At 36.6% G+C, this 26273-nt stretch overlaps 1 protein-coding gene across 8 annotated transcripts in view; it reads left to right on the top strand.

Annotated features, from left to right (window-relative positions):
- Window positions 1–3770: 3770 nt before the first annotated feature.
- The window catches only part of LOC306855709 (transcription factor 7-like 2), a 54607-nt gene continuing 32104 nt past the window's right edge, over window positions 3771–26273 (top strand). For 7 of the 8 annotated variants that reach the window (XM_079394529.1, XM_079394531.1, XM_079394526.1 and 4 more), the window contains exons 1-3: window positions 3777–4116; window positions 4200–4266; window positions 4895–4998. In XM_079394529.1, the coding sequence (XP_079250655.1) occupies window positions 3934–4116; window positions 4200–4266; window positions 4895–4998 (354 nt within the window). In that variant the 5' untranslated portion in view covers window positions 3777–3933. Of the gene's footprint in view, window positions 4117–4199; window positions 4267–4894; window positions 4999–26273 lie in introns of all 8 variants that reach the window. The other variant, XM_079394532.1, reaches the window with a different exon arrangement.

The following is a 26273-nucleotide window of genomic DNA, read 5'->3' as shown; positions in this document are numbered from 1 at the left end:
AGTACGCTTGTGTGCTGAAATGTCCAAACTTCAATGCAATCATCATGTTTCTGAATCCCTCTGAGGCAGGAAAGCACTGACCGTTGTGTATCTGACAGCAGAAAGCGCCATCGCTCGAAGGGTGCGGCCAATAAAACACACAAGTGGCTTGAGTTAAACTGTGTTCCTTTGGATGTGGCTCAACCTCAGTTATAGGATGTGATTTAATTAGTTTGCTACTTAAATGTGCCTGGAGATTATTTAGGAAGCGCAGTATGTAATTTTTAGGAACTGCATTTATCCTCGAAACCATCAAAGCTTGCAGTGCCATTGGAATGAGGCAGAGGAACGCAGCCTGATGCTGGTGTTTCATTCCACTCTGAATGTAGCTGGAATGCTCCCAAACAGCATTTTACTCTTCCTCTCTTGTTCCTCTTGTTTTATTTCTAGGCTTTGCCAAATGTGTCACCTACCAAAATTGTCCCTAGTGGTGTTTCTAAAAGTAAAAATAATTTACAAATTTGAGATTGCATTCATTTCTCACTGTCCCTTTCTATTGCACCATCACAAATGAATTATTTCATCCACAAACAAGCACCAGAGAGTTAAGCTTTGTGCTGTGCTTGAAAATTCTGTACCTAACTTGGTGTTCCTGGACAAAAAATAGTCTTTTTAAAAAGCTTGTAAATCTCTGGTTTTAAACAAATATTGGTTTCAAAACTTTCTATCAACTTGCTTTCTTTCAATTAGCACAGGTTTATTTTTTACTTGATTCAGTTTTTGAGTGAAAAAGCATTATTTGGATAACTTGTGAACAATGAGGCCTACGATCAATCAGCTCCAAAATGAAATAAGAAACCTGTGCTAATTTAAATAAAACAAGTTGATGAAAAGATTGAATCCAATAATGGATAATAATATAAAATAACATAACAAGAAATATAAAAAAAATTATATGCCAGTCATTTTTGACAGAGAACAGCACAAGTGCAACTATGTGTGGAAAACAATCCCAAAAGAGTACAAAAATTATCATAATTTTTTGGGGGAAGTTGCTATACCCTCTATGAGCAAAGTTAGTTGATTTTATTCCAGTGCAGGAACATTAACTAGCATTTTCAGCAAACATGAGGGTTAATTCAGGTTCTTGCAAAAATGTAACAACAGCTTTTGCTCTCTAAGAGTAGCTCAGTCAACGTGTTACCTTTGCGTTTCCTGCCCCTGTGGCTTAGAAAATGGTAAAATACACTCTGACATTTGAAGTGACACAAAAGACAAATGCTAAAGAGAAAGAAATGGTCTAGGCCAGCTGTGGAACAGCCCCTAAATCTGACACTAGAACTTAAACCAACTTATCGAGTATGAAGAGTAAAAACCAGAGCGCTATCTGTCTGACAGCAAGCAAATATGAGCTAAGATGGCAAAATAACATTGAGAAATCATTAGGAAAATGATGTAGAAAAACTGCTTCCATGAGAAGCAGCTGTCTATATTTAATCAAAGCAAATAAACAAGGTCTCATTTATAATTTAGATTTGCATGCATTAAACAGGCCATTTTTAATCCATTTATTAATATGCATGGAAGATATTGTATAAATATGCAGCCTTATGCAAATACTAGACACATTTTTGTTTGTCTTTAATTCTTATTCCCAGCTGTATAGTTCATGACAGAATATGTACTCAAATATTATTGCGCAGCATGGCAATGCATAATTTCTTTCAATTAAAACTCAAAACACTAAAAACTAAAAAATAAGTCATGCACAAGAAGGTGATTGCTCAATAATTTACAAACAATTCCACAAGTGTGTCATTTATGAAAGTTATGTCACACTTTACACTGCAGTCTTTGTTTTACTGTGTAATTCTAATCAAGTACATGTATTTAGTACATGTAATAGCTTTTTTATGATTTAATGATTTAATTAATTATTAGCTTTTCATTAAATTCATCTACCTGTTGCAGTTTCTTCATAAACTCCAGTTTGGGAAACCTTGACATAATGTAATGTTTAATGCACTTGATATTGTTAATAACAACAAATGGAATATATTTTCTTTCTCTTTGTATTCAACATCAATATGGTACAAGATTACCCTATTTAAATCAATGTGATAAACAAAAGTAATCTAAAAGTAATCAAATGGTGTAATGTAATGGACAATTTTTGTCATGTAATTTGGAATCAGTAATAAACTACCATTTGCAAGTAATCTACCCAGCACTTAATGTGTATATATGTTTAGTTGTTGTTTTCCAAGTATGTTAACTGCACACTTGGGACGAATACTTTTCCAATGCATGCAAAAACCTGTTATCTGAGCTCTTCCTCATGGTTTATTGTTTGCAGTGTTGGGAAAGTTAGTTTGGAAATGTAATCGGTTACAGATTACAAGTTACCCAACCTAAACTGTAATAAGCAGTGTAAATATTTCAATTATTAAAGTAATGTAACTGATTACATTAGATTACTTTTTCATTATTTTTCTAAATCCCCAATGAATGTTTTTAACTGTTAATCATTTTGAAACATTTAAAGCAGACAGGCTTAACCTTACAGGAGTATTCAACACTGATTACGGTCTCTTTCGAAATCCTTTATCACTTGAATTAAGATTTTAATTTAATTTTAAAGCACAGCCACCACAAAATCATATATGCTTTGAGATCATTTTGAGGTTAAATACAGATTTAAAACTATAACAAGAAATAGTTTAGTAGCTGTGAGACTGCTATGACAGCAAACACTGACATCTAACAAAAAAAGCAGTTAATCTTAAAAATGAAAGCATATTCATAAACCCAAATAGGAAATAAAACAGTTATCAAATAAGCATGTGTCCTAAACTCCTGAAACATTGGTGTCTCATATTTTAAAGCAGTCAATGCAATTTATGAAAGAAATCAATGAAATCATATGTGGGTGTGTGTGGAAAAATTCAGATGTAACCCCTTTTGTAATCTTTAACATTTTCATAAGTAACTGTAATTGAATTACACTTTTTTTCTCAGTAACTGTAACTGATTCCAATTACATTTATTTTATAATTCAATTACAAAATAGTTACATGTAACTAGTACACACACACTGATTGTTTGCTAAAACACAATAAACTCCTTGATGATGGGTTCCCTCTTGGTCCATTGTTTCCCAATTAACAGAATTATTTACACGCCAAACTCTCCACTTTATATTTCAGTGCGAGTTTCCACATTTAATTGAGACTGGTGTAAAGTATTTTCCAGTTACCTCAATTAGTCATCATTAACTAATAGTGTCAACATCTGGTCTCCAATGTGACCCTGGAGCACAAAAGCAGTCATGAGTAGCACAGGTATATTAGTAGCAATAGACAACAATACATTGTATGGGTCAAAATTATACATTTTTCTTTTATGACAAAAATCATTAAGATATTGAGTAAAGATCATGTTCCATGAAGATATTTAGTAAATTTCCTACAGTAAATATATCAAAACTTAATTTTTGATTAGTAATATGCATTGCTAAGAACTTAATTTGAACAACTTTAAAGGTGATTTTCTCAATATTTAGATGTATCATAACAAACCATACATCAATGGAAAACTTATTTAGTCAGGATGTACATATTGATTTATATAAAATAAATTTTACTTGAAAGTATTCTTTTTTTACTGTTTTGGTGCGGATACGATAGTTTCTAACGTTGTGCGTCCTGCATTAAAACTTAAGAGTGTCGTGTTCCTTTAAGAGCGGCCCCCCCTCGGCTCATCACAGCTGTCAATCACGCGTCGGTCTCTTTGATCTTCGCTGTTCTAAAGCGCGACTGTTTGTTACTTTCAAGCCGCGCCGATCGTCACAGCATAAAGAACTTTTCCTTTCTCCCGCGAGTCTCAAACGCTCATCTGAGCGCCGAAAACAGCGACGACAACAATCAAAAGTACATTAATAAAGTTCTCTCGAATATGCCGCAGCTGAACGGTGGAGGGGGAGATGATCTCGGGGCGAATGATGAGATGATCGCGTTTAAAGATGAAGGGGATAACGAGGAGAAGATCCGAGAGAGCTCGTTTACGGAGAGCGACTTGGCTGATCTCAAATCATCTCTGGTCAATGAATCCGAGATCAGCCAGAACTCAAACTCTGTCGTAAGACCCCGCCAGCGCATTCATGTATGTGTGCGTGTGTGTGTGTGTGTGTGTGTGTAATGTAGTATGTTTGTGATGAGCAGGTGATCAGAAGAGGACAGCAGGAAGATCAGAGAATCTACACCGATAAACGAGAACATCTGGACGACGGTGAGACTACACACACACACACACACACACACACACACACACACACTGAGAGTCCCCAGAAGAGCTCAAAATGATGTAAAGTCTCCCCTCAAACCATGCGCGTTTGGTTTGTTTTTAGTTTTTGAGGTTAGAATTTTTACTCTGCTTTACTTTTTACCTTTATCTACAAGCAACCTCTTGTTTGTGTCTTTATTTACACAAATCTGTGCGCGTGGCTGTGTTTAGTGTTGTTTGGAGACTTCTCCTTTGGAACAAGTCAAAAGAGTACTTATTTTAGCTTTCTGTGTTAAAAGTTGAATTGGGGAAATTAAAAGCTTTCATCTGGGTGTGATCTGTAACTGATGGACTTTTCTTGGGGAAAACCTGAAATCTGCATCATTAAATACGCAGTTTTTATCTCAAGCCTGTTTGATCTGTATTCCTCCAGAACTGAAACCGCTTTGAAGGAGATCTGTGATTGATCATCATTATATATTTACAAGGGAGTCTATAAATACAACAAACATAAACAGTTCAGTATGAGGGCTTTACTAAAGCGGAAGTTCATTTTTTGGTAATTGCACATCTTACACATTCGATAACTTCACAACTTAACTTTTATTGTTCTGTCTCGCTTTCTCACTTCAAGTGCCCAAACATCAAGATGGTGGAATGTATAAAGCGCCGTATTCTGGATACCCGTTCCTGATGCTGCCCGAGCCGTATCTACCGAACGGACCCGTCTCACCATCTGTAAGTTCACCACAGCACTGCTGTCCTTCCTTTAGCATTTGAGCACTAGAGTCCAGGTGTGTGGGAACCGCGCTGAAGGTCTGGTTAGTTTGGGACAGGCCTGTAATTACACTACAGCCTGAAAGGACTTGAGAAAAGGGCCCTGGAGCGTCCCCCGCTCGATGCATTTGAATCTCAAGCTCAGTAGACTTTCATACATTACTTTAGATTTGTTAAGTCTTACAGCGATGCATGTGCTTTTCAGAAAAGCGGTTTTGAAATATTTGGATATTCAGACATGGTCCTTTAAGTCATACAATTGAGGAATTAACACAATTGCATGTGAACATGTGTGCAAGCGTTGTCACTGCATACTGATGCCTTTGACCGCAAATCAATGGCGCATTATATTAACGAACAAATCTAAAATGTTTTGATGATGTTACATGAAATTATTGTCTTATTTGTTTCGCTGTGGTATTGTGACTGTGTGGACATTATGAATGCAGGTGTATTTATAAAGAAAAATGTCCGTACAGTAACTAGGTTTTAGCTCGTACAGTGGTTAAATTCCTTCTTGAAATATGTTCTTATAAAGTTGTAATTGCACAGCTGTAACACCAGTTCTTCATCATATTTTGAGACGTTTCTTGCTTGTTTTATTGAAACTATGAGATGAATAGAATCGAGCTGAAGATAAAGTGTTTTGTACGGCAACATCATTGACTGTAAAGTGCATAGATATATGGATATGCACTGGACAAATCACTACACTATTTCATCTCTTTATGAAATCAGTAGTAGGTACGGTGATGTTGGCTCTGAATGTCTGTGAAATGAAAGCATGTCTCACTTTTGAAGTATCTTCCAGGTCTTTCTTAAAGGCATAGTTCAGCCAAAAATGAACATTCTGTCATCATTTAAACATGTATTAGTTTCTTTTTTTTGAAGAATGTTGGTAACAAAGCAGTTGCCGGTAGCCATTGACTTCCATATTGTTTTTCCATACTAACACAATGGTTACCAACATTCTTCAAAGTATCTTCTTTTGTGTTTAACACAAGAAAAAATCATAGAAGTTTGATTTTTGGGTGAGCTATGCTTTTAACTTCAATGCTGCTCAGTGAATGTGAGTGTTCTTGAGCTCCTCGAGGGTCAGAGATGTCTTGCGGGAAACGGCTTGATCGGTGGTCACGTCACAACCAGAGTTTTTTTTTTAGTCCTTTACAATCATTTAATGCTATTTTCAAACATCCCAGCTGAACGGAAACCATAAAGTCTTCCAAATTCAAGAACTGTGCTTCGTCCCTAAAAAGTGAAGATTATATAGTTGTGTACTACATTCAAACTCAGAGGCGTGTAAAGGACATCTCTTTACCCACAATGCACAGCTAAGCTGTTGATTTTACACAGTATTCAGGGATCCTTTATATGTGTATCAATCAAACTCCAAGTGTATTTCATTCCCAAAGACGAAGCGATTGATTGAAGTTAAAGTGGGGCTGTGCGTTCTCGAACAAGAGCTCATGGTTAGTCTTTGAGCAAACAATAGAAGAACATGGGCTTTGTGTCATAATCCATCCAGAGCAGCTCTCTGACTGACAGTGATAAGTAACAGACACTGGATTACACCCTCTTTAAGGAAAAAGCTCTTTAACCCATTCTGCCACTTCAATCAGGACACAATGGGCTTCTCGCCTTGGAAAACCGAAGGCATAGTCAACACACGTCACTACTGCAAAGAAAGCAGGGTGTGATCACTGCCGTCTAATTCATTCGTGTTTAAGAAAACCAAATCTTGTTGAAATACACAAATTGATAAGAGAACCTATTTGAGCAGTCTGAAGCGAGCGCCTGCGGACGAATCTGCACAGCTATTTATGGGCCGGAAATATTTGGGAAATGATCAAAACCCGTCGGATCCCCTCAGGTGTTTATAGCTGTAATTATTGGTGCGGTCGTGTCTGTTCCGCTGCGAGAGAGAGGGACAGGTGTTTAAAACTGTCTCATCGTCCTGCTCCAACATGTCGACGCAAGACCAGAACTCAAGGCAGAACTGTTGAGCAAATTCTTCTCGGATAGAAAAGACTTTTATCGAGGTGTGCGGCAGATGTTGCAGCTGCAATAGTGTCTGGACAGTTAAAGATTAAAGTCATTTGTTCATCAGTTGTGCTTTTTTCTGAGAATTGATTCAACCAATTTTCCTGTCTGAAAACTAATTTTGTGATTGTATTTGGTGAAGAAATGAAAGGATGTTTCACCCAAAAATGAAAAATGTGTCATCAGTTACTCACCATCACACCTGTATGAGTTTCTTTCTTCTGTTGAACACAAAAGAAGATACTTTGAAGAATGCTGGTAACCAAACAGCTGACGGCAGCAATTGACTTCTATAGTATGGACATAAAATACTGTGAAAGTTCAGCAACTGTTTGCTTACCCACATTCTTCAAAATATCAAACAAATATATTTGCTTGTAGCCATTGACTTCTATAGTATGGACATAAAATACTATGGAAGTCAGTGTGGATTTAAAAATACCTACATTTTCCCAAATATTTTCCAAACAGTTGCTGGCAGCCATTGACTTCCATGGAAATTATGGAAGTAAAATAATATGGTCAATGGGTCCAGTCAATCTCAATAGGGACCAGAAACTGTTTGCTTACCCACATTCTTCAAGATATCTTTGCTGGTAGCCATTGACTTCCATAGTATGGAAAAAAAATACAATGTAAGTGAATGGCTACCGGCAACTTTGTTTCCCAACATTCTTCAAAATCTCTTGTTTTGTGTTCAGCCGAAGAAAGAAACTCATACAGGTTTGGAACAACTTGGCTGAACTTTGCCTTTAATTAAGTGCAGGAAAATGAGCTTTGATGTAGAAACACAGATGACTCAAAAGCAAAGAAGGATTTATTTGAAAAGTCCCACTTCTTTAAATTAGCGTTCTGAATTTTCATTAGATGACATTAGTTGCCTGGCACATATTTCATATCGGTGTTTATGCTACTGTACGTCTTGTCGTCAAGGCTTTCTCTTAATGAATCAGACGACACTTGTCTTGACTAAAGCGCAGTAAAAGTGAAAGAAAATCCCCCACCTCAAGACAACCATAGGCTTCTGACAGTCATCGATGTCAGTCGCGACAGCCAGTGACGCATATGTGATGTGAGCAGGTGTTTTGTCTAGTGGACCCTGGCAGGAGTGTATCGGCTCGTTCTCACCCAGGTGTGTGAAGACGCCCGTGGGGTGGGAAGAGCCTAGATTGACACCAGAGTCTGGCCATTGAAAGTGCTGACGGTCACATTGTATTCTGATGAAATCATGGTGGTGGTGTTCACTATAGGGCTGGAGATTGATACTGATTTTGTGAATCACTCTGATTTTGATTCACAGACTCTTGATTCCATTCAATTTTCATTTGATATCAGTTCATTTGGATATATATACATATATATGATTGTCAGTCACAATCTCTTAAGATTGTGAACTAAACAGTACCCTGTAAGTTAGTACATCGATATTTAAGGTTAAATTTAATTGATATATATTTGTAGATATGATTAACACCAACGTTGTAAATTGTTTAAATTAAGTTTTGAGTTTTGTATATTGTATATTAGCTTTTATATTTAATGATATAATTATGTTTCTAATCCAATTTGGTGTTAAAATATAAACATTTAAATTGTTGCTGCCATAAACTTGTTTAATTTTCTTGGTCATTAAGAAACAGAAATCATACCAGAACCCCCTTGAGCTCAAGTGAGGAATAAAAAATAATATAATTTAAATAAAATAAAATAAAAAGACTATAATTACAATAATCAAAACGGTAATACAGAATCAACAGTTTATGATGAATGAGTAATATATTGCATATATTTAACTAAATGTTCCTCTCTAGAAGTATTTTTCTAACTAACAAGCTTATAGACATTGAATGGCTTTCATTGTAATGTTACCTGACATTGATTGCAAGTTGTTTTAGTGACGTCTTTCTGCAGTTTTTCTTCCAGCGGATCTGAATTTGAAAGCTGAGGCTTTGTTTCATATCAAAAGTAACAAAGCACAAAGCTTATTGAGATTATTTGCAGGTGAGCTACACATAATGTTAGTGAAGTTTTGTTCATGCATCTCTTGAAAACAGACCAAAAGCCTGATCTTGGAATTTAAGAAAATTGATCAAAATGAAGATTGATTCAAAAATCAGTTCCTGTTTTTTCAGCCATACCATTCAATGCAAACAGATCAAAACCCCAGTTTTAATATTAGGCTTGTGGAATACTGTTATGTTGGAAAGTTCATCCCATTTTACATCGGCTTCATCTAATTAGGACGAGGGTTGATTCCTGCGTACTATTGACGCAGTTGTTGTGTCCTAGATGAGTTCAGAGCAGTCATTTGTGAATTGCCCCGTTTTCCGTCATGCTGCCGTTCTGTTCAATCATTTCACCGTAGATTCCCACTGATTTGTGACGTCTCGTAGTTGTTTTGAGCAAGGTTTCAGTGGAAACGAAGAGTCTTAAACCTCCTGTGATAGCGTGTGTGTGTGTGTGTGTGTGTGTGTGTTGGGCCGTACCCAGCTGTGGCAGTCGTGCTGCTGGTAGATGGGTATCAGATGGGAGCAGGATTAGGCCGTGTGATCACACCCATGTGTGCCGCCCCATGTGGCTGCTGAGGCTCCAGTAGGTCTGGCCCGGCACTAATTCGGGGTGCTGGGGGCGTTGGCTGACCCCAGCAGTGGGAAGTGAAGCACAAGCTCTTGTGGGACAAACTCAGCATGCGTCCCAGTATTCATAGTTCCTGTTCTTTTGCTCTGGTTGTGTGTTTATGAGGGGCAAAGACCATAAAGGACAGGTCTGCATGATGTAGGGTGTCCAGACGTCCCGTTTTTCAGCTCTATTTTTAGCATCCCGACTAATTTTGATAAAATCATCTTTTGTCCCATATTTTAAAATTTCTTTACGACTGTGTGATCAGAGCGAGTAGTCGTATCACCCACCATGAGAGATCTGGTCACCTTAGCATAATGTCATGATTCGACGGATGTTACATCACAGATATGAAACATCATGTCTGGAACAGAATGTTGGTTTCTGGGTGAACTGTCCCTTTAAGATAATCGATCACAACTGGATCACGTAATCTGTTTGTAAAGCTGATGGATCTGCAGCACTGATCTGTCTGGAAGATTTGGGTTTGATTAAAAAAGTTTTTTATTTGAATTTAAAGTTTTTTTTGTGAAAGTAACTGAAGATTGTTCAGCATTTAGCCCGCTCTTTCATTTTGTTTGATTTTCAAAGCCCACTACATGATATGAGCAGAATTTGACTCTTAAAGCTACAGGCACACATACAGTATTACCTTGATAGGTGAATATAATAGATCCACCTGTTCATCATTAATAAACAAATGTCCATTCAGGAAAAATATGAACCGACAAACACTGACAACAGCAGCAGCACAAATTAAGCCAGCAAAATATAAAGCCATTTCGGTCACACGTTAGTTTGAGGACAAATTCTCACTATTAACTACGACTTTTACCTCAATAAACTCCTAATTTAACAGCCAAGGTAGTTGTTAGTTTAGGTATGGGGTGGATTAAGGGGTCTAAAATATGATCATGTAGAAAAAGACATTAATATGTGCTTTATTAGTACTAATAAACAGCCAGTATGCTAGTAATATGCATGCTAACTAGTTAATAGTGAGGATTGATCCATAAAATAAAGTGTTACCATTATTTTTTTAGTAACAGAAACCACCTAATTGTTTCCCAAGCAGCAATGCATGATGGGAACTTGCACAACATTACATCAAATTGTTTGTTTAGATGATTAAACTCAGAAAGTTCAGTACAAACACATTTGGAGTATTCTTGTTTAGTTCACACAAAACAACTCTACTAGCTGTTCAAGCTACTTTTTGCAAGTTGTAATTCTTTTTATAGTTCAGCAGTTTTCTGCTCATCTCTTTGTCATCAAGTTTACATGAATGTTGGTGTTTTATATATATATAAAGCCATTAAACTGATCACTAACAGACAGCCTGCTACTTTGATCAGGAGAGCTTTCTGTAGTACTTGCTGTTGTCACCTGCTTATTATTGTGTGTTTGGTTTCCATGTCTTTTGGGACAGAGGTTAACAGGATGGGTGACTAACCTACTTAGCCACCATGTCAGCACTCTCTAGTGTGTCCTGATCTGTGAATTGATGAGAAACACGTGGCGCTGAACTGTCGACCACATCACTGGGCTGCTCCTGTGATCTCGGTGTTATGATGTTTAAATCCGTGATCAGACAGTCAGATCCGCACCACTCAGAAGCAGTGTTGGGCAGTAACTAGTTACAGTAATGATAATACTTTGTGCAGTAACTTACTACTAATAAGATTATTATAGTCAGTTACCATCCATAAAACAGCTACTTTTGATGCCTCGACCCCCTACTGATTTGAAGTCCGACAATCCAATAATTCCTAGATTTATTTTCATAATTTTCACGACTCATGAACACCTGAAGTCACCAGAGAAGCAGGCAAGCTTGGAATATTGCCATCACATTGATTTTGTCAGGAGAAAAGATGATCTGAACAGCGACGTGTAAGTTGTGGCATTACTTTACACTGGCATTTCATGGCTTACCCACCCACATCCCTCTGATCCCGATTGTATTACTATAATTAAAAATCTTTTTAGAAAACAAAAAATTTTCTTACAAATGTATGCTATTTCTTTTGATAACATGGTATAATATGGGTAACCGAGAAATTATGGCTACAATTAGCTTCAAGCTACACATAACAATTAATGAGGTTAATCCAGCGCTTATAAGTCACTATCAAACACCACTGAATGCTTGTAACAGCTTCTGACTGCGATCCAATGGGGAGTTTGGTCAAATGATAGAATAAAGAATATTTGGGTAATATACGCAATTACAAATTCTGTAGGCGGTGGCGCAAAAGTAATGTAACTAATTCTGAAAGTAATAATATTACTTAAGAAAGGTTTAACGGTAACACTTTATTTTAAGGTGTCCTTGTTACACGTTACATGTACTTACTATTATAATAACAATAAATTATGCATAATTACATGCAAGTAACCCTAAACCTAATCCTAACCCTTACCATATAGTAAGTACATGTAGTTAATTAATATTTGATGTATAAGTACACTGTAACAAGCCCACATAAAAAATACTATAGTAAGGTAACACTTTATTTTACAGTTACATCTATTAGTTGCTTATTAGCATGCATGCTACTAGAATATTAGTCATGTATTAGTACTAATTAAGCACATATTAATATCTTCTACTACCTTACTAACTATTAATAAGCAGCAAATTAGGAGTTTATTGAGGGAAAAGTCGTAGTTAACAGTTAACAAGTGTTACCTATTCTAAAGTGTGACCTATAGTAATACTATAGTGTTTTTGAACCATACTATAGTAAAGTGTATTATGGTACTGTATAGTATTTGCAACACTTTGTTAATGAATGCTACGGCATACTGTAGTATTAACTCTAGTGAACTGATAAACTGTAGTATAGGCTACTTTAGTTTTTTACAGTATAGTGTATTGTAGTGTAATATACCGTATAGTTGTAGTAAACGTAGTACAGTATTGGGTCATTTGTTTGTATTACTATAGTTGTTGTATTACCACAGCAACTATAGAATTACCACAACAAATTAATTCAAGTACTTAGTGTTTTTGAACCTTACTATAGCGTAGTATTTACTATAAATTACTATAGTATTTTTTAATGTGACCTTAAACTAAAGTGTAACCGGAGTAACGAGTAATAAATGGCATTTTTTGATTGCTCAGAAGCTGTAAATCTGGTTTTGCTCACAGGATTGTGGGTCGTTAGAGAGAGGAAGAGCGTTATGAAGGCTCTGTACCTGCGGCCCGTGGAAATGCAGACGTTAATTTCAGCTGGAGGCGAAACACTACCGCAAAGCGATCGCTTTAAAAGTAGGGACATCCCAGATCTGCTGCCCGCTGCCTTTCAGATGTTATGGAACGTGGTTTTCCGTGCGGTTTTCCCCCCCCTTATGATCGCGTCGAGCCAACTGGAAAGCATTTCGCTGCTAAAAATAGCCCTGCGCTTATGGGACCGAGGTCTTGGATCTCGAGGAAAAAAAGAGGAACGCATAACGTTTTAACGACAAACATAAAAGTAAGTCTCTTCTGAGAAGTCCCCGTTTCCAGGGTGCGTTTTTTTTCAGGGAAACCCCCCGCTTCTGCCTTCATGAACAGTTATGTAGCTGCATGACGACAATGGCTCGTTGGGCGCTCTTTCAAACGGCGTGCGCATTTGTTTTCATCAGCACACGCGTTTACTTGACATACATCCTACATCCTGTGCGCATGATCTCAGAGCTTTCTCTGTCTCAGTGAGAGTGAGGTGTGCTGTGGTTATGCGTGTGAGTATTTGTGTGTGAGTATTTGTGCAACTGCGCTTTTACTACAATGCAAACACTGGTGCAGGAGCCGCTGGAGGAGGAGAGCGCGAGTGTTTCCCTCCGTCTCTCTCTCTGTCTGCGTCTTATCTGATGCTCGGAGGAGCTGTGGGTGGAGGGGTGTGGAGTAAACACGGTGTCGAGCTGCCTGCTTGCGGAAGGGAGTCAGCAGTAAACACAGAGGCTGGTAACCACGCGGCGCACCTGGTGCACCTTGTTGCGAACGACTTTAAACAGTCACAGGCGCTCGCTTTTCTTCCTTAACCGTTTCACGGCTGGAGGACTGCGAAGTCTGCGATCGAGTGTCCGCGGGCCGATCGAGCCTTCTGACTGGAAAGTTTCATGGATGTTGTTAACCCAATACTTTATACATAGAACTCGAAATTTGTTTATTTGTAAACTGCACATAAATAACTTTTTTGTACATTAATTTGAACAATTACAGTTTTTTCATACACATCTATACATCTGTATATAGTGCATTATTTAATTTTCTGTTTTTCTCATATGTGACCCTGCAGCACAAAAGCAGTCATGAGTAACACAGGTATATTTGTAGCAATAGCTGATAATACATTGTATGGGTCAAAATTATACATTTTTCTTTTATGCCAAAAATCATTAGGATATTAAGATCATGTTCCATGAATAGGCTATATTTAGTAAATTTCCTGCTGTAAATATATCAAAACTTAATTTCTGATTAGTAATATGCATTGCTAAGAACTTCATTTGAACAACTTTAAAGGAGATTTTCTCAATATTTAGATTTTTTTGCACCCTCAGATTCCAGATTTTCAAATAGTTGCATCTCAGCCAAATATTGTCCTATCATAACAAACCATACATCAATGGAAAGATTATTTATTCAGCTTTGATTTCACAAAATTGACCCTTATGACTGGTTTTGTGGTCCAGGGTCACACTTCAGTTTAGGGACCAATTCTCACTATTAAGTTGCTTCTCAGCATGCCTGTTATTAACATACTGGCTGTTTATTAGTGCTTATAAAGCACATATTCTGCATGACCATATTCTACATCCCTAATCCTAACGTAACAAATACTAACTATTAATAAGCAGCAAATTAGGAGTTTAGTGACTTGTTAATAGTTAGTAGTGAGAATCAAACCGAATATTTTGTTAGTAATTTACTAATATATGAAACGTTACTATAAAAAGCTTCACTTGATTATCCAGATATCATATTTAAGAAAATCCAGTGAGTCTCAAATATGATCATCAGGCTTTTGAGGAATGCTTATTTGCTCATCTATCAGTCATTATTGCATTGTGTTATATGTTCGGATCATTTAAATCTCATCTAAGACATATGGGAGATATAGAGCGACAACTAATATTTCTATCATTTTATGCAAAGATCTCATTGATTTGCATTGCAAGCATCAGAATGTCATCTTACTTTATGGCCATATAAATTTCTGCTGCTCTTTTCTGTGACTCTGACTGTTGTCTTAAACAGAGCTGATTCAGTTTAAAAGGCTTTATGCCGACTCCCAGTTGTTTAACGGCCGATGAAGCTCATCTCCTGACAAATATGAGTGAGATTTACGGCAGGGTGAGCTCATCCAGCCTGTGTCATCCCGGCCAGCTTTAAAGACTTAACGTGTCAGATCCAAACTATGACAGTATTTGCTTTTGATTTAGACTCTCGTGGTTAATTTATGCCGACTCCTGCTTTTAATTATATCTTCTGCAGCCAAATGTTCTGCATGTGAACGCTCTGCCTTTCTGATGAAAGGAAACCAGAGAGGCTTTTGGGACAGAACGGTTGTTGCTGTGTGACTGGGTCTGAGGGTCTGCTCGAGTCTGTGGGATGTGAAGGGTAGGTGGGTGTGTTTTGACAGACCTGCTGAAGGCTTTGTGTATGTTTGGTTGTTTGAGTACAGTTGTGTGCGGTAAGATCTTGTGGTTTACCATGGAAAATGACTGAGCCTTCACTCCTCACCTGAAAAACAAAGCAGCCTGCAAACACAGGCAACAAGATGCAAGTTTTCACCAACTCTTGTTATAGTAGTAGTACAGCTATTGAAGATGTGTTGTTAACTCCACTTTTGATAGGATGTTTGTTAGTAGAGTAATATCTAAAATTTGCAATTTTGCAATTTAAAAAGTGAAAGAATGATATTTCAATTTATGTAGAATTCATTGTAATGTTTGGTATCTCTAAGATGCTATTATAGTGTATATTAATAGTTTGTAAGAATGATTTTTAATTTTCCATTTTAATTTTAGTTCGAGTTTGTATTTTTTGCCATTTATAGTACTTAGTTTTTTATATCTCTAAATACAGTAGTTTTTTAGATTTATTTATTTTTATTTCAGTTTTAGTGATTTTAGTAGGCTACATCATTAAAATGAGAAATGTTGGCTTGGCAGATTTCAGTTAATGTTAATTATATTTCAAGTAACAAATATATTTTAAAGATTTTAATTTTAGTTCATTATAATGACCCTGTTAGAATTGCATCTCTCTCTCTCTATATATATAATTTTTTTTTTTTTTTTTTTTTTTTTTTTCTGAAATATATACATGCGTGTGTGTGTGTTTATATAAATAATAAATATACAAAGCACACATACATTATGTAAACAAAAACTTTTATTTTGGATGCGATTTAATCACGATTAATCCTTTTGACAGCACTAATATATATATATATATATATATATATATATATATATATATATATATATATATATATATATATATATATATGCTAATATATATGTAGTAATATTAAAGAAGGCTGGAAAAATGGATAATGTCCCTGCAGAAAATTAGCAGCACTTTTTCTTTCAATCCTAAAATGCAATATTCAATGCATAATTTAAGATATGGTTACAACGCCTGTAAAAAGCAATACAGAGTATTCCTCGATATTAACACCGTACACTGGGGCTGTATTTTTACAGACATTTCTTATAGTGTATCTAACAACAAAACTGTTGCAAATTAGTACTGGTAAAATGTAGTGATGGACACTTGATTGAGGTTTTTGACCCTCGGCAGTGTGTTATAGAAGCGTCCCGCCAGTGGAGGAAGAGGATGAGGATGAGGATGATGTGTTTGTCTGTATGACTCTATGAGGAGCGCGGTGGGCCACAGCTCTGCATGCTGCTCTTTCCCATGTTGCTGTTGGCCTTTAATGAAACGCTGCGGACTCCCGCGCTGCGCTCGACGTCAGACAGAGACATTTACTGGCAGCTCGGAGCTGCTCTCCATTAGCGTCTTGGCTCCGGGATGCCGTTCGTGGAAGTCACTGGCAATTATGGGATGCAGGGGCAGGCGAATCTAGAGCCGGCTCACTCGGAGGAGGCAGAAAACCTCATATTTACATTACAAATCATCATCAAACAATGCGCCTGACCACAGGACAAATAGGATGCAGTGTTCGGAGCGGGACAGAGTGACTGGAGGGGAGGGTCACATCCCGTTTCAATGGACTGCAGTCTTTAGGGGCTTTGTTTTATGCCAAAATTATATGGTAAGCTGGCTTGCTGTGTTATTTGTCCAAATGATCGATTTGCTTGATACCTCCTTCGCTGAGACCGCTTGGCCACATCCTTCTCCAATCCCCATGCACTGAATTCAGTCGACGGATATTTTAGTGCAAACCCCGCAGAATGTGACACAAAACTTCATCTGCTCCAGATAACCGCTTTTTAAATTATGAATTTTTAAATTATCACAGGAGTTGGTGTGCTGTAAACAATTATACCTATTAAAACTAAATGCAAAACAAAAAAATTAAACCGAATTAGGTAAAAATCAAACTGATTTCATGGGCTACAGACAAGTGCTTTCTCCTGTGCGTATTTGTTTTTGTGCTCTGAAGAGCGTCAAAGGTTTCTGTTTGCAATGTGATTTTGCAGCGTTGAACATTGTAGCCAATCATAGAGATGTTTGTTGAACACATGAATGCAGTAGCCAATCAGGGGTCAGAATTGTTTTTCTTTTCCCTTTTTGTTCATTTTTAAATATTCAAAGCTTCATGCTAATGTTTAAATCTATTATTTAATTGTAAATGCATTATTTCAGTATTTGAAAATAAACAAATATTAGCATACATAGTTTTTTTGCATCGAAGATTGTATTGTGAAGCGTGCTCTTTTACTGGCTTTGCTACCGACTAATGACATGTTAGTGACAACACTAGTGTACTTGAACCATCTACATCCCTATTTCAGACAAAAATTGGCCGGTTGGTTTGTATATTTCATCTCTTCCAATCAAAATAGTGGCAAAAGAAGCCAAAGCATCAAGCTTTGCATTTCACCAGGCAACGTTTATGTCAAATTCCCAGTGCTGTCAGACTGTTACATCAGCACCGATCGGCCAATCAGATTTGAGGAGCGGTCATAATGAATGATTTTATAGGTTTATAGTTAAGATTCACCTGCAATCATGTCTGTTATACCCATATATGTGACCCTGGACAAACAAAACCAGTCATGATTTATACATCATGAATAAATAATCTTTCCATTGATGTATGGTTTGTTATGATAGGACAATATTTGTCTGAGATGCAACTATTTGAAAATCTGGAATCTGAGGGTGCAAAAAAATCTAAATATTGAGAAAATCACCTTTAAAGTTGTTCAAATGAAGTTCTTAGCAATGCATATTACTAATCAGAAAATAAGTTTTGATATATTTACAGTAGGAAATTTACTAAATATCTTCACTGAACATTATCTTTACTTAATATCCTAATGATTTTTGACATGAAAGACGAATCGATTATTTTGACCCATACAGTGTGTTTTTGGCTATATACCCGTGCTACTTAGTTCCAGGGTCACATATACAGTAGAAGTGCTTGTGTTCAGCGATGAGGCCGTCGTCGTGTAACTGCGTGTATCTAATGTATCCAACCTCCGCAACATGAAAGGGTTAAAGAAGCTCCATAACACGAGCTCTCTGAGCCGTGGGAGATGAAAGTCTGAACATCAAATCAATACTCCAGTCGATAAAAACATGACGAGAGATTAAAGAGCAGAGGATCAGGCTGCAGCGTGCTAATAGAGGACACGAGAGCCAATCGGACGAGGCTTTAATTGATGCGAGGAGTGAAGGTGTTATAATGGTCACGAGCAGATCTTCAGAGAGCTCAACATGCTCCTTTAATCAAACTGCTCTTCAGACACATTAGAGCTGGCTCCTTCACTAGCGGCTGGCAGATGATGAACACCTTTGTGTATGATGTTTGATATTCAGTCAAACTATTTTACATTTTCACCTGCTGAACATAAAACAGGTGAAGAGATCCTATAACCTGAACCACATCTACAGATCAGAAGACCACAGAGATGTGAAGATGCAGGACTGTTTTCTCACCAAACACCTGTTTCTACTGTTGAACACAAAATGTTGGGTAACAAAACAGTTTCCGGTCCCTATTGTCTTCCATAGGATTGTTTTTTTTTCCATATTAATGAAGTCAGTGGCTACCAGCAGCTGTTCGGTTTCCCAGATTCTTCAAAATATCTTCTTTTGTGTTCAACAAAAGAAACTCATACAGGTGTGGAATAACATGAGGGTGAATAAATGTTCATTTTTAGGTGAACTGTCTCTTTAAGAAGGATTTGAATTCCAGAGCAAACCATCATAACCTCTTCCTCCAACTTGTCTTAAATCCACAAGGTGTTTAATGAATTTATTGGGTTGTTTCAAAGGTAAATCATTACAACATAACACTAGCTACATATAACAAATATTACTATAACTAGAGATGTGAACAAGTGCTCTAAAGCGACACTGATCATGTAAATAATGATGCATTCTCAGAAAAAAGGTACAAAAGCTGTCACTGGATGGAACCTTTTCAAAAGCTATACTTTTATACCTAAAGTGTCTGTATTAGTATCTTAAAGGTGCTTATTATTACCTAAAGTGTATATATTAGTACCTAAAAGGTACAAAAGTGTACTTTTTGAAAAGGTGCCGCCCCAGTGACAGCTTTTGTACCTTTTTGTCTGAGAGTGTAACGTGACATTTTGCTAAATTGCACATTCATCTTCATCCCCAGACAGGATTTTTAGAAATTAACTATTTAAAAAACACTAACACCGAGTATTGAACTCATCACAGCCAGCTGCCATGAAAATAATGTGTGTTTGAGTTACTCATCGAGCAAGATCCGCCATACAATCAGAAAACACCAGAGCCCGTCATATTTTCAAGAAAGAATGATTTATCATTTTTCAGAAACTACACTATGGAGCATTCTTTTACTTGTGTAATAAATGTATTAATTACACATGCTAATAGCAATTCTATTTGTTTATTTTCAAATAATGAAATAGTTTTTGCTATTAAAAATGTTATTGTGAAGCGTGCTCTTTTACTGGCTTTGGTACTGACTAGTGTACTTGAACCATCTACGTCCCTATTTCAATTTAGTTTGTATTTTTCAACTCTTCCAATGAAAATAGTGCCAACAGAAGTCAAAGCATCACGCTTTGCATCTCACTAAGAGACAGTTTATCTGAAGTGTATTATTGAGTTGATCAGCAAGTCTTCTTACAATTTATCCTCAGATTTCTTTTTAAGAAGTTTAATGAATCCAGACCAAATACATCCCATTTTCTCAAAACACCCCGGCAAGCAGCCAGAGCACCTCGTCTGGCGTGACTGAGATGGTCGTCTTGACCTGTTTTCTCTGCAGCTTGGAGCGTGTGGGTGTTTGACGTCAGTCCAGATCTGCTGTCTGTGACAAAGGCACAGATAATAACCCATGTCAGGATGTATTATCTCATGCTGCAACAGGAAGTGATGTCACAGATGAAAGTTCCTATGACACTTCCTCTTCCCACCTGATCAGAATTTAGTGCTCTGTTAGGTTTAAAACACTGTCTATATATATGTGTGTGTGTGTGTGTATATATATACTTGTGAATTTATGCATATAATGTCATAACTTCCCTATCCTGCTCATGATGGCAGTCTTTATTTCTTGTGCAGCGTAAATCAAAAACATGGGCCTTTGCCATTGGGAGTTTGGTAAGCAAACATACAAAGCATCCAAAAACATTTTCTTCATCATGAAGCCACAGGATCAGGCCGCTTCAAGCTGCCTTCCTCTGGTTTAATATGATTGATATCTGCAGCCACATCTGAGACGGTTTGAGCTCAGCGCCGATAATTAGAAAAGCATCTCTGAGGTCCGTGAGTAACGGCGTAATGACGTCACAGCTTCAGGAACTTGATCACAGACTAAACATCACGTCTGCATGCTGTGAAAAGGAAAAAATGTCAACTTTTAGACTAAGAAATGTCTGCAGGCTCCCTGTGTAATATTCTCCTGCAGTTTATTCAGTCATATCCAACTGCTGGGCCTACAAGTCTTTTTAATCATTTCAGTGCTTCATTATGTTTTAAAAGATAAACTTTCATCATTTACTCACTGTTACACTGACTACACAGTGAAAGATAATGTGCTCGGAAACTGATAACTAAAAAACATTCCATTATTCTCTAAAATCTCCCTCTCATTCACACTTGTGAAGTCGGTCAAACATCGTTGATTGTGCTGCATGGGATGAATAAACCACATGTTTGAAAGTTTTGAACCATTTTTGTCCTTTTTGGAGCTTGACCGTGTAAATCAGTATCTGCTTTTATTGTATCAAAAACAGCAGCTTGAATGTTCTGCTAAACATCTAATTTTGTGTTCCATTGGAGAAAGAAAAACCTGGATATTTCTAGTTTGTCAAACTCTGAAATACTTGCTCAGGTAGAAATTATGGAAAATTATGTATATGTTTTTAGTTTTGCCAAACTCTAAAACATTTTTTGGGTATAAAATGATGAAAAAAAAATTATGTATCTAGTTTTGCCAAGCTCTAAAACATTTTTTAAATAAATTGATTAAAAAAAAAAAGGTATTATTATTTATTAGCTATAAACTGAGTAAACAAAACCATATATTTTTGTAAAATTCTAATATAATTTGAGTATAAATAGATTTTGAAAAAAAAAAACGTTTATAGTTATTTTATATATATATATATATATATATATATATATCGTTTTAAAGTAAATAAAAATATAAAATAAATATTATGTATTTGTTTCTTTGTTGTTTCTTGAATTTATCGGGTATAAATTGATTTTAACAATAGTTTCTAGTTTTGCCCAGTTCAAAAGTATTTTGTATATAAATTAAAATTCTTATATCTTTCAATTTTTCCAAGCTCTAAAATATTTTATAAAGTATCAATTGAGTAAAAAAATAATGTTTTTAGTTTTGCCAAGCTCTAAAGATTTTGCATAAATTGATTACAAATGATGTATTTTGCTATTTTTACCAAGCTCTAAAATATTTCTTTGTATAAATTGAGTAAAATATTTTTAAAAAATCGTTATCCAGTAAATCATGAAGTCGAAAAAATCTAAACAAAAACTAAACAAAAAACCCAAGTAAGCCAAGTTCTGAAATAATTTATCAGGTATAAATTGATTTTAAAAGATGCTATTTTATTGGGTGTAACTTGAGTAAAATATATTTTTTAAATCCTTATCCAGTAAATGACGGACAGCTGGGCTAGTGATGGTCCTTGTGAAAGCTGCAGGAGTGGGAACGCTTGTGAATGGGGACTCCTGCACGCTCCTGGTGTCACCGAGCTCAGGTTTGAGGACGGACCCCACAGGCTGCCGTAGCCATGGGAACGGGGCCGTGTTGTGTGGGGTGCGAGGGCCCATCCCAGCGGGTGGCATCCAGTAGAGCGACGTGAATTAATCAGAGGGAATAAATTACTACATGAAAGGGCCTGGTTCCCCCGTCCATGCATATTTGAGGCTGTGCTGCTCTCTGATTTCAACAGATCTGTCTCTTCCACGCTCAAACCACATTCCTCATGATTCCATCTTGAAAATATGATTTTGCTCTGTGACAATCAAAGCAGCTTGTTTTTTCATAGGATTGTGAAACGACACAAGTCCTATTCTGACCCCTCTGGTCATGAGTTTCATGAGCTCTGACAAACATGACAGCTGGAAATACACTCATAACCTGCTCTGATGTCTCATGCGTTCATCGGTGTCTCTTCATAATGCTTGTTACAGGTTTACAGTTATTAATGTAACTTTTTATTTTGGTCACACTTTAAAGTCCAATTCTCAGACTTTTGCTTCAATAAACTCCTAATTTGCTGCTTATTAATAGTTAGCAAGGGGTGGATTTATGGATCTAAAATATGATCATGCAGCATAAGACATTAATATGTGCTTTATGAGTACTGATAAACAGCCAATATGCTAGTAATATGCATGCTAATAAACAATTAGTTAATAGAGCGAGAACTGGGGTCTAAACTAACTTTTACATCTTTTGTCAAAATCTTTCTAGTTTTACCAAGTTCTAAAATATTTTGTGTATGAATTGAGTAAAAATTATATATATATATTTCTAGTTTTGCCAGTCTCCAGTATTTCATTCGGGTATAAATTGAATACAAATATTTTAAAGAAAAATCGAACAACTGGGAAAGCCATGGACCTTTTGAATATTGTTGTGGACAACAGGAGGCTTTGTTTTCATTAATATTATATTATCTGCAAGTACAGTTATTTAAAAAATACATGTAAGATTTGAAGTGTACTACAAGTGCATATTCAATGCAAGTAAGCACACTTTTTTATGAGAAGGTGTAAGTGGCGTGAACCAGAAAGAGGAAGTTTTATCTGTTTATGATTGCAGTATGATATGTATGGATGGAGCGTGATAACCTCGTCTGAGTTCAGTGTTAAAACTTTGCTGTTTCTCTGTTTGAGGGTGTATTAGGTCTTAGTCTCACACTTCTCCCCCGTCCTTTTTCAGGCTCAAGCCTTTGATGTTGTAGCCATTAGTAAAGAGCCGTCCAATGACACTTCCTCCACACACACACACACACACACACACACACACACACTCCTGTTCCCAGAGGCATTACCACCAACAGTTCCCGTCTGCCTCACCTCAACTCGTAGAGTCTCTGGTCTCTTTCATCTGTGGCTACTGCGCTGTTGTGATGCTGTAATTATCATCATCGTAACTGCTGGCAACAGAGCTGTGAAGGAAAGGTGTGATAAGTCCAAACAGCCACGGGTCTCGTGATGCCTTGGGAAGCTCCAGCGCACGAGATAATGAAGCTGTAATTATGACGTGATGCACGTTTGAGCGATTTGGGCTGTGAAATAAATCAGGAATCGTGGCAGAGGAACAAAATGCAGAGTAACCAAGAATGATGGGAAACAGTGTAGTTTTTGTTCTCTCATTAACCTGCTAAATGGACAGTTCTTGCAAGCTTTATTGCTTTTCTTCGGCAGCAGGATGCAACCATTGCAAATAACCAATAACGAGATATTTGGTGACAATTTATATGAAGCCCTTCATTATAAAGGTTTCATAATGTAATGCATTGTATGTTTTTATAAATAATTGTTCAAATGCATTTTAACATTTGAAGGTTTGTTATTTATGTATAAGTATAATTTAGTTATGTTAAGTATAAATGCATTATACTTTATAAAGGTCTAAAAATGAATAGATGTAGGGCTGCTCGATTATGACAAAAATCATAATCACGAATATTTTGGTCAATATTGTAATTACGATTATTTAACATGATTATGAGTGGGCCATATGACCAAAACTTTAAATGAATGATTTATTTTAAAGATAGCGATATATATGAATAATCTAATTTAAAATAAAACTGCATATTCTTCACTGTAAGAATTAAACTTAATTTATCACTTATTAAAGCAGGAATATTAGCCCGCTGTCTCTTTAAGAGTCGCACGGATCCAATTTACTCTTACACATGTATTTTCATTCTCAACTGTTTACGTTCATTTATTACATGACCAACGAGGGTTTACGTGAATAGTCACTAAGCTCCGCATTTTAACACATTTTTGCATGTATTTGAGTGTTTAGGCGCGCACCTTGAGCTAAAAGTTGACTTTACATGTCCGTGTTCTGCTCCGTCTCTGAGTACATACACAGAAATCCTCCGAAGCGCAAGTTCTTTTTCGTGCTTTTAAAAACATGAATAAATCTAATCAACTTTAATATTTCAAGCACGTTGTGTTTTGTAAAAGTCACGTTTACATGATTTTACTGATTTTGCATGTGAAATTGGGCTTTTATGGAGGAGCGAAAAAGCACCGCTAGAAAGGGGGCGGAGTGGGGCGCAATAATCGTTTTATCTCAATTATTGTATTTTCATAATCGCTGGTGGCCGAAATCAAAATCGAAACCGTATTTCGATTAATTGCACAGCCTTATTATGTAGGGGGGCCACGATTGATCAACTACCGATCACTATCGGCCGATAATCGCTTTGGGATGTTTGGTCGGCGGTCTGTATAAAGGCCGATCTCAAAAATGACGCGTCTGCTGTGAGAAGTTCTCAGTCTCTGTCCGGTGTGGGTAAAATAATTATAATGGTGAAGGTATATTTCATATTTCTTCATTAAACAACTTATAAAGTCATTTGAAAACATAATTTCATAAAAATAATTTCGCAAACGGCGTGAGTGAATCACCACGCTCTCTTTCATTCTCTGAAGATGCACAAATGGCTTCAAATCACATCGCGTCTGGAGTATAAGTGAGCTGCACAGTTGACACAGGAATTGTTGCTTACACAATCGAGGCAGTGTTGCATCGTCGCTAAAGTTTATAAATTGCATTTTTTTTTTTATTCTTGATAATGTTTTTTAACCATTCAGCGCTCTCGCAATTTCCTGGAGACTGTGTGCTCATGCACACTCGCAGCACACACACATAAGGTTCACATTACTCCGTTTGCGGTGTGTATTTGTTCCGCGCTCATGTTAACGGATTAAAGCGTTCACACTGCACACGGTTGCGGTCCGGCAGTGCATCCCAGGAGCGGTGCATCTGCAGCAACGCAGAGATAGAGTCAGTTTCCACTGCAAGCGCTGAAATAAAGTGATACTGCATTGTTTGCGGGAAATATTAACATGGATTGACATGAAAATGTAGTAATTACACCATAAATGCATATAATTAAAGTCACTGTAAAAAAAAAAAAAAAAAGTTGAGAACTTTTTCAGATTTCTGAGTTTTCTCAACTTATTTTTGTAGGATTTTTTTAACTTTTTTTTTTTTTTTACAGCACTGTAAAAAAAATTGACCAAATTTGACCAAAATTTGACCAAACTTAAAAAGTTTAAGGCAACCAGCTTTAGCAGATTTTTGAGTTTTCTCAACTTGTTGTTTTAAGTTTATTCAACAAAAAGTTGAGAACTCAAAAATCTGCTGAAACTTGTTGCCTTAAACTTAAGTTTGCACAGCTTTTTATTTTTTTACAGTGTACTGTGTTTCACAGTCAACACATAGGCTATGGCTTTTTGGCTAGATTTAAAGGAAAAGAGCACTTTCAGATAAACAAGGCAACAATAGATGGCACTCGTTGAGTTCGAACACAAAGTTCTTTATGAACCGCAGGATTGCTTGTAATAAAGATTTAAATGCAAAAGAAAAGGCAGTAGAGCTGACTGTTTCTGTCAATGGCAATAAAGAAAAGTAGTTTAAATGTTTTGCCACTTGCTTGAGCAGCGTAATATATAAATCTAGAAGTAAATGCAAAAGTAAAAAGCATTGAATAACGTGTTTCTTATATTTATTGCGTTTAAACACGTCTATGAAAGATTGTATTACTGTACTGTGCAAAAAAAGAATCACATTGCTGAAAAAGCATTTTCAGTAACAATGTTTGGATTTGAAATCAAAATAATGGATAAATGTGTGTGGTAAACAGCCACGGATCAG

Source organism: Barbus barbus (assembly GCF_936440315.1).
Source record: "Barbus barbus genome assembly, chromosome: 36".
In the NCBI taxonomy this organism is placed as follows: domain Eukaryota; kingdom Metazoa; phylum Chordata; class Actinopteri; order Cypriniformes; family Cyprinidae; genus Barbus; species Barbus barbus.
This window is presented reverse-complemented; position numbering and strand designations above follow the sequence as displayed.